Source organism: Mycetomoellerius zeteki, unplaced genomic scaffold, assembly GCF_001594055.1.
Source record: "Mycetomoellerius zeteki isolate Tzet28-1 unplaced genomic scaffold, Tzet1.0 scaffold583, whole genome shotgun sequence".
NCBI classification, from domain to species: Eukaryota; Metazoa; Arthropoda; class Insecta; order Hymenoptera; family Formicidae; genus Mycetomoellerius; species Mycetomoellerius zeteki.
This window is the reverse complement of record NW_017257592.1, coordinates 134,719-150,890: the sequence shown is the minus strand read 5'-3', so window position 1 is coordinate 150,890 and position 16,172 is coordinate 134,719. Positions and strand designations below refer to the sequence as shown.

The 16,172-nt window shown below is 32.1% G+C and overlaps 1 protein-coding gene across 1 annotated transcript in view; it reads right to left on the bottom strand.

Moving 5' to 3' along the window:
* Positions 1–15,831, bottom strand: part of LOC108728180 (T-box transcription factor TBX2) — a 17,620-nt gene extending 1,789 nt beyond the window's left edge. Inside the window, exons 1-3 of the mRNA XM_018456603.1 lie at positions 15,645–15,831; positions 12,260–12,401; positions 4,170–4,470 (exon numbers count right to left, since the gene is read on the bottom strand). Of these exons, the coding sequence (XP_018312105.1) occupies positions 4,170–4,470; positions 12,260–12,401; positions 15,645–15,747 (546 nt within the window). The 5' untranslated portion in view covers positions 15,748–15,831. The remainder of the gene's footprint in view (positions 1–4,169; positions 4,471–12,259; positions 12,402–15,644) is intronic.
* Between the last annotated feature and the right edge of the window lie 341 nt (positions 15,832–16,172).

Below are 16,172 nucleotides of genomic sequence, written 5' to 3'. Positions count from 1 at the left end.
GAAAGAGTGGGATGGAGCGCCGGGAATTTTATTAAATTCGTAATTAGTTTGAGGAACCGGGTAAAAGGGGCGCCGCTTTTTCGAGATAAGTTGGCGCCTCACTAAAGAGGCCGACGGTAGACACAGACGCGATTCCCGAAAACCAGACTAAGCCCTGCAACCTTCTCAGAATCACATGTCTCCGCGCCACCGAGAATCTCTCGTATGAATCTAGAGCAAGATGCATCACTTCAACGCGATCTGGTAGTCATTATAGTCAATTTCAAGCGGAATATTTATATTTTACATAAAGTTTCATTATATCAAAATAGGCATAACAAACATTGTTAAAAGAAGATAAGACTACAATAAGTTTTATACATATATTAAAGAAACTTAACTTCATCTATTTTCTTCTGATTGTATAATTAATATATTTTAGATAAAAAATTCTGTTTGATCTCTGTCAGATCTTTGTTTGCTGAATATTTAACGAGAATATTAATTTCTTAATTATTTTTTTAATTTTCGAGGGATATAAAATGAATTCTATTTGAAATGGGCTAAGAAGAAAAGTTTCGTTAACTCCCATGCTAAAGCAGAGATTAATGAAAAATTTTTGCTAAAATTCTGCAATTCAAAATGGCTATTATAATAAAAAATCTTGACTGTTTTTTTTTTACATTCGAACGTAATCACTTTTCTAATAATTCTTCATAATCTTTTCTGATTGCCTTCATAATCTCTTCTGATTAGATGCTTTAGATTAGATTACAGAGATTAAATAGATCTTCTTAAACCAGATCTGATCTCGCTCGTTTCCTAGTTGAAGGGAAAGGTGACGAAATTGATAAACGCGCAACAATGCGAATCTCTTGTTTGTCGCCGCTGTCTAGCCGCGGACCTTTATGGATTATCGTGACGCTTTTCATGCATGAATCGGCACTAATGGACAATAACGAGGGGCAAAAGTGCCGCCGCGCTCTTCTGCGGGTCCTTTTTGCCGTCGACAAAGGCAGAAGAGAACCGTAAAACGGCGTCCTTAACACCAACAGCGATGGCGGCAGCTAGGAACTCCGTCGGCTCATAAACAAACTCACTCTCGTTCAGCTCCAGAGAGAAAGGGAGGTATATCGATTACAGGGTGTTGTGGAGCGTGTTAATCTGCGTTCCTCATAGACGCTGGATCGGCCGTCGATGTGCCGCACCGTCTTGAGTAGCTTAAGTTTATCCCGGAAAATGCATCGCCGATCTTTTTTTTCTCAGAAATTTCTTTAATCCTCAACCACAAGACGCTTTCGCTTTCGAGCGAATTTCGTGAGAAAATAGCCAGAATATCCATAAAAATATCAGAAATCTTCGAAAATATTCTTACATATATCAAATCAATACATATAGCTATATATTTTTTAATGATAAATTAAAACTTGTTTATCAGAGCGAAGAAAGAGAGAGAGAGAGATAAGGAAAACTAAATTATAAGTATATGTTCTTATATCACAGTTATCCCATAAGAGATATAGATTACTATATCACTTTTCTGTCTATTATTTATTATCTAGTCATTATCTATAAAGATATAGAAAATAGGAGAAAATAGAGAGAAGGAAAAAGTAAAAAGGAAACAGGAAATATTGTAGCTATGAGTAACTATTAATGCCCATTTTCCACCTATATATATAGATGTGAAGACCAGTGTTGCGCTTAGATAATTAAAAATTATTTAGATATAGATAAGATAAATCACACAAAAATGTATCTTAGATATTTTTATCTAGATAATTTTTAAGATAATTAGAAATTTTTATCTAGATAATTTTTAAGATAATTTCGTTTTTAACTAACTATTAGGCAGTAAAACGATTTATGCCCAATTTCTTCACCTCTAGATAACTTTATCCAAGAGATATCTCCCAGAATATAATGGAGATACCTCCTGGATAAGGGTATCCATAACTTATCTGGAAGTGAAGAAATTGATATTAGGATACAAAAAATGTATTTATATTTTCATTAATCTTTATTTTTTACGAATAAAAGTTTTATGTACATTTCGTCTAACAAACGGTTTCTACGTGGAATTAATATTAGTTGTTCACAAATAAAAAGGCGCTCTACTGGTGCTGACAATGGCAATGATGTGTCATATTTAAAAAAAATTTGTTTGATTTGTATGAATACAAATTAAGAATATCTAATTCCTTAGATTTATCTTCTAAATATGAAAGTACTTCAATGTCGCTTTGAACTATGACTGCAGATGTCATACTAATTCCAGTTTTATCTATTATACCGTAAAAAAATTCTCATCATTACTACTACTAGAGGTTATATAGAAATTTTTTTACAATACTCTTCTACAATCTTAGTTAATTTGGAAAAGATTTTATCTAAGATAAGAGATAAAGATAATCTATATTCTTAATAATGTAGATAAAGATAAGATAAAGCCATTTCTTCATCTACATAATTATCTAGATAATTTTATCTAGATAATGGAAAACACTGGTGAAGATTAACTTTAATCTACATTGGTGGAAACGGGCATAATTGAATTAATGATTAAAATAAAACGAATCGAAATTGAATTAGATAAACGAGACAACGGTATTTCTCCATGCATTACAAATGGGAGAAGAAACATAACACGAGACAGCGGAGATGAGAGTGGAGAGTGAGAATTTTTAAAAACATTTTAAAGCTGTCAAAACATTGAAGAACCAGATAAATGAGCGAAAGCCACTAAATTTTTCTCTTTCTATTTCCTCTAAGGGATTGTCTTATCCTTCGTTTGTAACACGTATTTCTCTATTATCTTTCGTATACCGTTTTACGAGATGTTATAACCGTATAGCGAGTTTAATTACTAACTAAATAATTATCTGCGTTACAATATATACCTAATGTTTATTAAAAAAGTAAAATAAGTTATTTGTTAATTAAAAATGTATATATTTTGTATATATGTATGCAAAATGCATATTTTCTTTTAATTAACAAATAATTTATTTTATTCTTTGTTCTTTTATATACTATTGTATATAAAATTCAAACTTATAATTAAACTTATGTTTTCGTAGCTTCTTTCAAATTTAGTGTATACAGGATGATTCAACAAAACTGTCATCTGAAATAACTCATTACTTATTGATTTTATCAAAAAACGTTTTATATAAAATATATTGCATTTGGTGGGACTTTTCGAATGGATGCATTTAAATCTTTTATGTTTTAAATTTTCTGACATACTAAAATAATCTTCGTTTTTTTAAGTAGAATAGTATCCTTTTTTAGATAGGTGTGTAATTTATTTCGTGATGAGATCGATCTTAGTTTGATATTTTTCAAGGTCAATTATGATTGTTTAAAATCTTATTTTTTTATTAATAAATTTCAAAATAATCTGAAAAATGTTTCACTCGTCACCAGAATATTAGTGCGATAACACGATGATGCTCCTTCTTAAAATGATCTTTGAGTTTGAAAAACATTCAACAATATATTTCCCAGTTGTGGGGTAAAAAGAGGAAATTGTTTTCGTAATTAGGCAGACATTCGTGATTCGGATCTTTGTATTATCAAAAATGATGGATTTTTGTCAATGTATTTTATCTTTTATAAAATCTTCACAAGAAAGGAAAATCTACAGATGTCAAATCCAGAAGTCTTGATGAAAAGGATAGAATGTCTTATTTCTTCCTATTCAACGACCAAAAACATGTTGAGTGTTTTTCAAACTCGGCGGTTATTCTGAGGAGCTCTATTATGCCAGAATCCATACTTCGGTGGTGGCGAACGTCGTCCAGAAGATTTTAAAGTTCATTGATAAAAAAAAAGATTTCAAACGATTGTAAATGACCTTGAATGATCTTGAAAGATCAATATTTTAAGTTAATAAATTCGTTTCAAAATAAATTGTATGCTTAATTAAAAAACGATTTAAAAAAAGATTTAAAAAGACAAAGATTACTTTGATATATTAGAAAAATTAAAGACATAACAAATCTAAATATATCTATTCGACGAATCCCATTAAACAATGTATTTCATATAAAACATTATTTTTAATCAAATTAATAAATAATGATCGTTACTTCATATGGTAGCTTTTTTATGAACTGTTTATATATATATATATATAATTACTAATTACTATAAATACAATAACTAAGTCAGCGTATATTACTTACGTTACTCTTATCATTGACGTTGTTTGTAAGTTTTAATTTAATAAAGTTGATCGAATTATCCATCCAGTGGTCGCCAGTCGCGGGACTGTCGGGATGTTGATAAAGCCTACGGTTTAAGGGATACTGCGGATCTGCCGGTCCCGCGAAGCTCCAGCCACCCACATTGCCATTCTTATTCTCGTTCTCGTATCCGCAGTACTTGTGTCTTTGATTGGAGGCCGGTGCTATCTCCAAGAAAACATGATAAATTTCACGCTTTTGCAAACCGTCTATGTTTATTTGAACGGACGGGAACATACGTCTGTAAAAGATAAAAGAAATATCTCATAAACTATTTATATTAGATGACAATAATTGAGTCAATTGAATGAGCTTCAAATTTCAAAATTTCCCTAAACCACAAAGTTTTTTTTGTAAAAATATAACGAAAATAATATAATTCCTCATTAGGAGAGAATTCTTCGTAATATTTCTTCTTTTTATAGATAATAAGGAAATTAAAAAAAGAAGATAATATTTTTCTTTAGCTACGAAATGCGTTTGAAATGAAAATCGACCGTTGTCTATAGAATTGTTGCAGATCAGTCTTTAAAACGCAGCATTACAATCACTAGATCCGCACCGTAATTTAATCCCTGCAACTTTTCTTCCCTTCCCACAATACGAAAATAAAGAAAATAACAGCTGAGAATTACTAGCTATTCATGTATGATCTCACGAATTAGTGAACATTCTCCTAGTTCAAGTTAATATGATTATTAATAATCATGTATATTTGTTATATTATATTTATATATATTTTTGTTGTATATTTATTAAAATCCATTATTAAAAAAAACACTATAATATACTTAGGTATGTATCGATAATCATAAACTTTAGCGTAATAATGGGCGGAAATTTTATCGTTAATAAAAAATTTTTTGCTATTAGTAAAATTCTATATTTAAATCTTTCAAATGTATATCATAGTTGAAAAGTAAGATATTAATCCTCTACTAGGTATATGGAATTTTACACTTTCCATTAGCAACCTTTGAGCTTTAATGCAGATTTTTATTTTACCACAATATAAAAATCTGCATTAAATCTGTATAAAAATATTAAAAAATTGCATATTTTGTGAAAGCTTTAACAACAAGTTTTTATTGTCACAAGTTGGATTATATTTTACTTATTTTTTTATAGATTTAAATTTATCTATCAGAATTTATAATCAGAATATCGACTACCTTCAAAGTCCAACTTGGTCGGCTATGACGGAAGATTAAAATACAAAAAAAATGCATTTTAAAGTAGATGAATAATATATTTATAACTTTCCTAATCAGAATTCAATATAATGTTACCTTTGTTCATAAAAAAATTCAAAATTACAGAGAAGCCATAAACCATTTTTAATGTATAAAATTTAATTTTTTCTTAATTCTGACTTGCTAATAAAATTTGGTTTACAACGTCATTTTCAGAATTCAAAAATCTGTAAGAGACACCTTGCCAGGTTTCATTTTTAGCTGTAAACTGTTATCTACCAATGACATAAAGATCGTGATGGAAATGACACATAGCCATTTTGTAGATAACTTTTACCTCGAAGACTTTTGACGTTATTGAAAAAAAAAGGTCTCATTTCATGCAGGTAGTATTCGTACTCTCTCGAAGAACAAAGACCTTCGAAGGTTTCATTAGTCATTAACGTGCTGGCGACGAGTGGGCGTCGCCGAGAGGACGACGCGGTGTTAAGTCCGCTCCTATTACTACGCAGGACTTCCATACTCTCACCCTCGTCAACTAGTTTTTCCGGCTGCGCAAATATTTCTACGGTAGGTCAAATCGAGTCACAGTCCCGTTTGCTTGCCTAATTGCGGTTTTCCTCTACCTCACATTTCGCGTTTGCCTTCGTATCAGGTCGGCAGACTAACAAAGGATGTGGCCTTTGCAAGCCTGATCTCCGCCTATTTTTGTCATTGTCCATACATTAGCAGGTATGAAATGGCAAGCTTCGAGACTTTTCTTTAAAAGATAGTGAATCCAGGATTTTTCAATAACGTAGCAAAAAAATTCCTGTATGTCGTTATAAATTATCGAACATAGCAATCATATTATTTTTCCTTATTCTCTTAAAATGCACCGTTATAAGAGATTCGTTCTCTTGATTATTATTGTGGCATGATCCAAAATCTCGTCTTTTACGTTAAATAATTCTTTTCTCTCTCATTATTATTATTATTATTATTATTCAAGATTTTATTACAATAATATAACCACGGCTGAATGAAAAGAATGATAAATAAAAGAATGATAAATAAGCCAATTTTTGTCTAAAAAGCGCAACAAAATAAAATACATGTAATCTTATAGTTTTTAAATTGTTGAATACGATTGTAATTTTATTGTCTAAAGCCGTCTAAAGCCGTCTAAAGCCGAGAAAATTTCATACTTATAGAAATACCAATTATTGACTCTATTTCCACTTTATAATTAGATTAATAGATTTATATCTCTTGTGTAAGAGATCAAATTCTGAAATTTTTTTATTTTTTCAATATTATATTCTGATAAAATATTTAGTTTCTTATCACTCTCTTTATTTTCATAGTAATTCGTTTGATCCTTTTAGTGAATAAAAAACGTTGATATGTCTCTGTGAAGCTAGCCTCACTTTTTTAAAATTTAGGAAAAATAAGTAGAGTTCTGGTTGCCCCCTGAAGAGTTCTAGAGAATTAAAGCAGTGAAAATACCATTTGAAGTATCGAGGAGGGAGGTGGGGCAACTTCACGATTCCAACGTAAAGGTCGTTCATTGTTCGTATTACTCAGAGTGACTTTATAATAGTATCACTGCAGCGCGACGGGTCGGCTATAGCCTATCGGGTGCTCGTGCGACAGACGCATCTGGTTTAAGGAGCCTCTTACGATTACGCGGCAACGAGATAACGTCTGTAATAATGTGATATAACGCCGTGTCTCGGTGGCACGAGCTCTGACCCGCGTTTCATTCCGCTGATTATTAAGAGCCACTCGAAAGTCGCGTGGACTATTCATATCTCCTCGTATGAGAAGTACACGCGTCTGTTCAACATACCTCCGATATGTATCCCCGACATGTAATAAAAACAATAAATACGTAAAAACAGTAAACACATGTCTACGTACATACATACATATATCTTCAAGGTAACGATGAAAGTCTGGCTCGATCAAAACCGTGGTGTATTTTCATTTCTCGATTTTTCATATTTCATTGAATTTATTATTTATCACTTTTTAAAAATATTTCTTGTTTTAAAGTTTATCTGAATCCAGGTTATTTTTTTAAGACCTATTTTTTCTTCAATGAACAATCAATAATTTTTAATGTTTGTCCTAGACAGCACACAACATTAATAGAACGAATATGAACGTTCTAAGAATGTCTTGTACATTCTTAAAATGTTCTATAAACGTCTTTTGAAGTTGGGTACTGTATGGGGTTTAATTGTGATGACAATTTAAAATAATTTCCTAAAAGAAGGAAAGGCATAAAAGACATTCTTTTCTTAAATTACATAAGAAAGATTTCTGAAAAAGGTTAATAAAAATGACACAGGTTTTCATGTCACTTATAAAAAAACTTCTACTTTTTCTATACAATCTACAATTCTTAATGTTTCTTTAATTTATGACAATTTTAAATTTTTTTAGAAGAAAGTTAAATTGTGTTTCTTGAAAAAGATTTTTGAAAAAGGTTCGAGGATTATAAATCTTTTATAATGTTTTAAAAAGAATTGTTTATTTTTTCTTCAATGAACAATGAACAATTTTTATATTTTTTTAGTTTATGACAATTTGAAATAATTTCTTGGAAGAAAGAGAGACTGCTTTTGTCAATTGAAAAAGAGTTCTGAGAAAGGTTCAAGGAATATACACACACACAATAGAATAGTTTTTTTTAAATCGAAACCAAAGAAACTCCTTCAAAGAAACCCATTGTCCGAAATATATCATTTATTTTCAACGGATTTTCTTTAATCAGTTTTCGCACGGTCAAAAAATATCTACCTGTCAATTGCCACTTTTATTACACACTTTTCGGTCTACTTCATCATTATCGTATTCATTGTTGAGTATAACAAAGGGTCAACAAAAATAGACTGGGTCGCACGGAAGTCAAAATGATACTTAAAGGCGAAAGAAGTTGATATATATTTCAAAGTGCGAAAGCTGTTTATGCGGACAAATATCGTGCTGCAGAATATAAATTGTGTGATTGTGAAGTTCGCAAGATATAGGGTGCGGTCTAAATGCTTCGAAACTTTTAATTGATCAATCGGAAGAAAGAATTTTACTAATTGACTAATCAGAAAATGCTTCGAAATATTTGTAATATCAAGTGGACCGTAACCCTAGTGCGAGAGAGAAAGAGAAAAGAAGCACGTGGTAAGCACGTGATGAACTGTACGAATAACGACACGCCGGAAAAGACACGTACGAACGGACACCTTCGTCGCTATTGTACGCGACTAGCCCTCCTGGTGGAAAATAAACATATGCCTCAACATTTTTTTTGTTCCTAGAGCGCCGATCATCCGCTTGTGATCCGTCAGCTCGTTAAAATCACAATCGATGGTCATCTTGCGTCGACCAGCAGAGACTTTAGGTGGTCCAAAGTCACGTAATGAGATATTCACGTATAGCCTTACAAAAGTACACTGTCTTCCGCAAAAGAAACGCCAGGAAATGCGATTTTTCAGAAAATGCGATTCCCCGAAATAACATGCAACGATCATTTTTATTGGAAACAGATGTGCAAGAAAATAAAAAAAAATTGCGTAAGTTTAAAAAAGTATTTAAAAAATAAAATGCAAAAACGTTAAAAAATACTCTATATTATAAATAAATTATACATATATACTCAAATATCATAAACTAAATAAACTATAGAATGTAAATAAATGATTTTTAATTCTAAAAAAATCAACTTCGTATATTGTAAAATCCGTTAGTGTCAATGATATTTTTATTATAGAAGAAATTTCTACAATATATTTTTCCAAAAATCTATTCCTAACATATAACTAGATATGTATAATTCGGAAAACATTCGATGTTATTTACTTATATTACATTGCGCCACGTGTCGACGGAAAAGTAATCGAATAATTTTCGCAAATGTCAGCGCTTTGCGGTTTGAAAGTCGTGTGTGACTAATCGTTAAACATGAATAGCTTCTGAGTTATGAATGTCCATAAGCGGCTACCAATCTCTCCGTGATCGCTCTTCCTTCCTTCCTTCCGTCCTTCCGGTTTTCACGCCCACGCGATGCCGATATAACATGAAAGCATGGTGCGTGATATCACGCCCGTTCGCATTATCTACTTAAAACCACGCAAAATTCCACGTACGTTTTATCACGACTATTTACCGCCCCGAGTCCCTAATCTGAGAAGAAATTGTTCGATAGTTTCCGGCGAAAGCTTCGATCGATAAGAAACGGGATGCGACAAAACGACGTCTTTCTGCGACTATATTATAATACGTTGAAATGACGAGTTTTTCGTTTTTAAAAGACGAAAAATGCATTTCTAACTGTTATAACGTCTATTGATCGAGATGAACGGTAAAGGCACGTCGTAAAGGCATGTGTTGTGGTGCATCACCTTGTGCGACAAACACCTCCTGCGAGACTAATCGCGTTGTCGTCACTTCGGAACGTCCCAATCTGTCCGTCTGTCTAGTTAAGAAAACGATGCTATCGTGCACGCTGCATATTAAGAAAATTACAGGAATTTGCATCAGATCACAGATAAAAATTTTGGAAGCGACAGAAAGGAGAAGATTGAGACTAAATATCAATTAATATAAATGCTATATTATAATGGAAAATAATTCGATAGCTCATTAAAAACGATTGATGGTTACCATACGTCAGCTAAAAAAAACTTTAGGTAGGTAGGTAGGGTAAACTCGGGTATGATAGCCATAGTTTTTTAAAATGCAAAAAACATATATTTATTCTTGTTACTTTTTAACAATGTTTGGGATATTACTTTCACTGAAGCTTAAAGTAACAAATACTACCGAACTTAAAGAGAAAATACTTAACAGAACTTTAATTTTATCAAAATACTATATTACAAAGTATGCATTGGCCATCTTATCTGATTTTTAGGGAAAAGATGGCCATGATATTATGGGATAGTTGACCATATATATTTTGTGTTAAAAAATCAAACAAAGATTAAATTTATTTTGTTAGAAAACCAAACAAATTCTATAATTTAAAAAAAACAATGTTTGCAAATTTATTGCTTAGTTTTTGCCACACATTTGACAAACATCAACAAATGATGTACATGTTTCATGTAGCCACCGTTTGCAACGGATGCATTGAATCCAATCTACTTTTTCCATTGTGAGCTCATAATCGCGACGCGTGACGCGCTCAATGAAAACGTATCCTTATTTGTCCTTGTTATTCACCGAAATATAAAGAATAAAATACTTCATACGCTTCATGCCACGTCGGGCAATTAAACGACAAGATTCTAACCTCACAACGCTCACGAATGTCGCGATATTTATTGCAATTATAATAAAATCAAAGAGGAAAATCCTAATACTTACTTTTATTGCACATTATTCACAATAATTATTTAAAGTTAATATCACGAGCTGTGATAAGCTGCAGTCGACTTTTGTCTTACAGAACGATGCTGAGGTTAAGTTTTGGGTGTTCATGCGCCTTATTTATTGTTCTGTCTTTATCGTACATTAGATGAAAGCGCTGATAACATCTATACTAACGCAATCTTTATTCGACAGATGTCGATTACGTCAGATTGCATTGGCCAACTTACCACGAAAAAAGTGAGCCATCTTACCCTAACTATAACGGAAATATAGCTATAGTATTTATAAATAAATAATGAAAATAAAAGTATTAATTATAGGTCGCATATTGCAATTTATGTACCTTTATTGTGTATGTAATGTTGATTATGGCAGCTTAACTGTAATTTATTCGACATTATAACAGTTTTTAGCAGACACGTGCAAAACTTTGCAGATAGTCGAAAGAAAAAATATTAGATAATATTTATAATATTGTTATTTTGAATAGTGTACTCACATGAACTACTGTAAATATTGATTATCTTTAAGAATGACTATAAAAATGCACTATTTATCAATTATTGGAGAAATTATAGCCTATGGCCATCTTTTCCGTATGGCCATAATACCCGAGTTTACCCTATAGTATAGAGAGACAAGGCTCGATGACTATGTAAAAATATAAATTCTTTGCGTAAAAGTTTTCAAAAAGAAAATAACTTTCTCTTGGAATGAAAAGTACGCAACAAACGTCTTTTTCCAATCTCAAGATCTGGTATTCTATACAAGTTTTACTAGGAAAGAATTTTAGACCGTATTCCCTCATGTCCTTGGCCACCGTAAATCGGCGATAAGGGATAGTGCTCTCGTATTGTTTTTTTTTTTTTGCGGAATCCATTGTTTCGTAAGGGTATCGCAACGCGATGGCTTCGAGAGCGTCAGCGTGGCGCCTGACTGGGCTTCCGGTTGCAGACAGTGGGGGAGTGACCGGCATCTCTTCAGTGCACTTCTCACGGGCGCCGAGAGAAGAAGAGGTCTGAAAGAAAGTATCTCGTCTTGCTTGTCTCCAAGCGCCACGGCTCCACGCCACTCCGATGCGTCATATAAACGCGCGCGGAAACGTGAATAATTGTTATTATGACTAAATTTTCATACCTCCAATTATGATTTTGTTGACGATTTATTATCCAGATCTATTATATCAAATTTCGAGTTTTCTGTGTTTTACCCCCCTCCCCCACCCCCGTGGATTAAGGGAATCAGAATTTGAGAGATTATTATTTCGCGCCGCGATAGATTTGTTATCGTGTTATTTTATCGTTTGATTTAATTTGCGACATTTAAGTTGGAACTATTTTTTAATTGTTATCTTATTTATTTTTAGCGAAAAACTTACAAATAATATAAAAAATATAAGAAATAGTATAAAAAATAGTATAACTTTGACATTTATCTACTTTGAAAAAGAAAGAAATAGCAACAAAATGAGGCACTTACCGACCAGACTTCGTTATTATCATTTCCGTGTTGTACTTGTGAAATTGTTGCCAAAGATTCCGATTAGTTAATTCCGCAGTGACACCATGTAACAATGGAGGGTTTGGTTGATATAACCATCCGTTTGAACTCATCCTCTCATCTGCAAATTAACAGCATAATCAATTAGTTAATTAATAAAAAAAAAGAATGTACAAAATGCGGCGTTATCAACGCGTCACACCTGAAGATTATTCAGCGTCAAAAGACAAATGCCATTTATTACCAAATCGCGAATATTTTTGCAATGCAATAATGACAAATTAAACGTTAATTATGAAAATATCACCTTCCAAAACCAAGATGCCAACTCACTTAGGGAGTTTTCCAGTAAGGATACAATGTAACAAAGTGAATCATTACATCCTTGTTGTTCAACAACGTTAAAGAAAGATAAAATGCTAGAAAACGCCCATAGGCAGTATTTTATAAGAACTCATTTTTTTTATACGAATTATTAGACTACGATGGATAGGATAACAAGATATATATTAAAAATAGTATGATATGTATAATAATAAAATATTATAGTGTGTGTGTAGATAATATATGAAAAAAATTAATGTATATATCATGGTAACTCAAAGAAATATATATGTATATTATAAATAAATGAATACATCTAATATTATTAATAATATAGAAAAAATATATGTATATATGTATTATAGATAATATAAACAATGAGATAAAATAAAAACATTTTTTTAATTTCCTAATCGATAAGTCATGTAACACACTTAGTGTAATCTAAACTAAAACCTTCAAACAAAGAACGTTTTCTAATAATAAGAGAGAGAGAGACACAGAGAGTTTTTCAACAAGAGACACAGATGACACAATGTAACACATGAATCATTACATCCTTGTTGTTCGTTGTATAATGTTATATAAAGATAAAATGATCACTGTGTTGTTGGAAGCTCCCATAGTCCAAGCCTAATATTTCATGTGTCGTATGACAAAGATTTCAAGTTTGTTGATTGATTGCAAGACAGAAAAATCCGAGAATCTCTCTATCCTAGGCTTGAAAAGTTTATCGTAAAACAAAATATGGATAAATGTAATATTAATCTAACACAATAAATTATACTTTATCCGTGTGTGTTTAACAAACAATAAGAATATATATAATGATTTATTGTCATATGTGTAATGTCCAAATATTTTTGTTGGAAAATGTCCAGAAAAAGGAGAGAAAGGGGAACAATAATATACTGCAAATATTAAGACTAAGAGAATTCAATTTAATATAATGATGACCGCTCGCCACTATCTTACGCGATACGAATTGCCAATAGCACGCAGACAGTATTTCTTCTGAAAAAACGACGCTGTCTAACAATGAGGGTGAATAGGAAAAAATTAGCGTGGGTGAGGTAACATAAATAGCGGAGCAGCAGGGGCTACCCTTTACAGCGCCGTCGTCGACCACCGCACTTGTAGCATTAGGCATGGACACGATTATCCCGGCACCCGTAAACCGCAGTAAAAAGCCACTCATAGTAGGTAGATAACGATTATTTGCCTGACCGAAGGTCGGTATCCTTTCATCTTTCGGAATAATCGAGGCGCTCGCAGTGCCCAATGTGTGTCGCATTACGTGGGATATTTGGCGATCGACATCGATATAGGGTGACCGAGAAGAACACCGTCTCCTCATTATAGTGCAAATCAATTGAGAGCGACCTTTCTCTTTTAGGAACACCGCAAATGGGGATGCTGGTCTCAGATTTTCACAGGCAAAATTCGCATTGGTCATGAGACACATCAACTATCACTATATTAGAACTGTATGAAAATTATTTTCTCCGTAAAATATATCCCTTTCTTGAAAATTTATAACTTAATTATCTTGCTAAGGATTTTTAAATTAAAAATAAATAAATAATAATTGCGATAAACAATAACAATTTAATTTTGTGAAGAAAAAATGAAGAAAAAGTGAAGATAAAAGATTGAATTGAGTGGGAGGTTTCAATTTACAATTGAAGGAATTGGCGGAATAAAGACACAATTCTACTTAGGCCCTTTTTCCCGAGATTAGCGTAAATAAACAAGGAATTGATGTTGCTTACATTATTTAAATATGAACGTGTTTCGATTGTCTTGTGGTGGTGAAAATGATATAATCTATGTTTAAATGATTTAAAATTATTAATGAGATTTTAACCAGAGACTGAATGGTACGACAATAATGTGTCTTCATTACAACATATTTATGTTAAAAAATCTTACGAAAACTCACAGATGATAATTGAACATTATTTCAATTTATTTTGTACAAGTAACAGTAAAATGTATTTCATATTCATTTTGTATTTCTTCTAGAAGAATGCGAAAATAAAAAACGTTTTTGTAGTTCATAGTCTTTTCTTTCTGTCGATTCTTACAATATTATGATCAATATTCGGAAAAAGGGACTAAGTACATTTTTTAAATTGCAAATAACTTGTTTTTGATTATAATAAAATGAAAATATTGATTATAATAAAGAAATATTATAACAAATAACTTCTCAAAGACATTATATAAATATACATTTAATACTGTTCCCATTTGTGGTATAATAAAAAAGTAACAAGTTATTTTAATTTTTATTAAAATCAAGATTGTAATTAGGCCTTTATTCTGCTCATCCCCTCAATTGTAAATTATATCTTAGATATTTTTACGTATTATATCAATATATTTCTAACAATTTATTTGAACTCTTAAAAAATTTCTAAAAATGCCAACTTAATAATTATAACTTGATTGTCGTGCTAAGAATTTTCGATAAAAACAATTTAATTTTTTCGATGATAAAATAATTCAATTAATGTAAACAATTAATTTTGAAGAAAAAAATGAGAAAAAAGTGAAGATGAAAGACTTAATCGAATGAGAGATTATAGTTGATTGCCAATTATATCACAGAAAAATTATATCTTTTTACGATTATTTGTCACACTTAACTCACTTTTATATTTTATAATTTAATTTCCTTGTATGTACATATTACTTTAGATCGGTATTATTATAAAATTAGAATTATATTGAAATGTCATATATGTACCGTCTAAGCGTGCTATTTCATTTGTCCGTTTTTTGTCGTACAATAAATTTTTCAAGCTTGTTGATTGGCTATAGGATAGAGAGATTCAGGAAAACAGGAAGCTCTGTTTTGGAGCCAATTAATACGCTTGAAAAATTTGTCGTGTGACAAATGTAATCTCAGCTAATTGTGTTGAAAATTCAAAATCCTAAATCGTAAACACAAACCGTTAACCTTCACCGGTCTCTCATCATATTATGGTTGATTTTATAAGACAGATTGAAAGTTCTTAAGAACAAGAGTACTTACCGAAGTTCCGTAGAACGATTGATGGGTGCTGCGTCAAGATTGGCGATCCTAGCAGTTGCAGTTGTAGGGGCACTGGAGGATTGTTCATATCTTGAAGAAACATTTCCGGAGGATCGACGTTTTATTCCCTTTTTAATTGTCGATCCCCGAAGGTAACGCGGAAATGCTCAAGACAAATTTTTGGAATCACGTGCACCTTCACTCGTGGAAAGGACTAAGGCGACTGACTTACCACAAAATTGGCAGAAGGAAATCAGTGCAATCCTCCGGTACACGGACCCAACTCCCAAAGTCCCAACTACATCACAGATTCGCGCGCTCGTTGGTCGAACACGGCCGCCCTCAGACATCGCCGCACCGCCTACGCGAACTCGATTGGCTACATCTCTATCTCAACAAGTGGAGGGAGGCCATGAAACCAGAACGCGCCAAAAGTCGCATATGTGTGTCGCCTTTGCACATCGTCTCTCACGACAAACACGCAGAAAGAGAGAAAGAAAAAAAGGAGAAAGATATTACAAGGTAAGA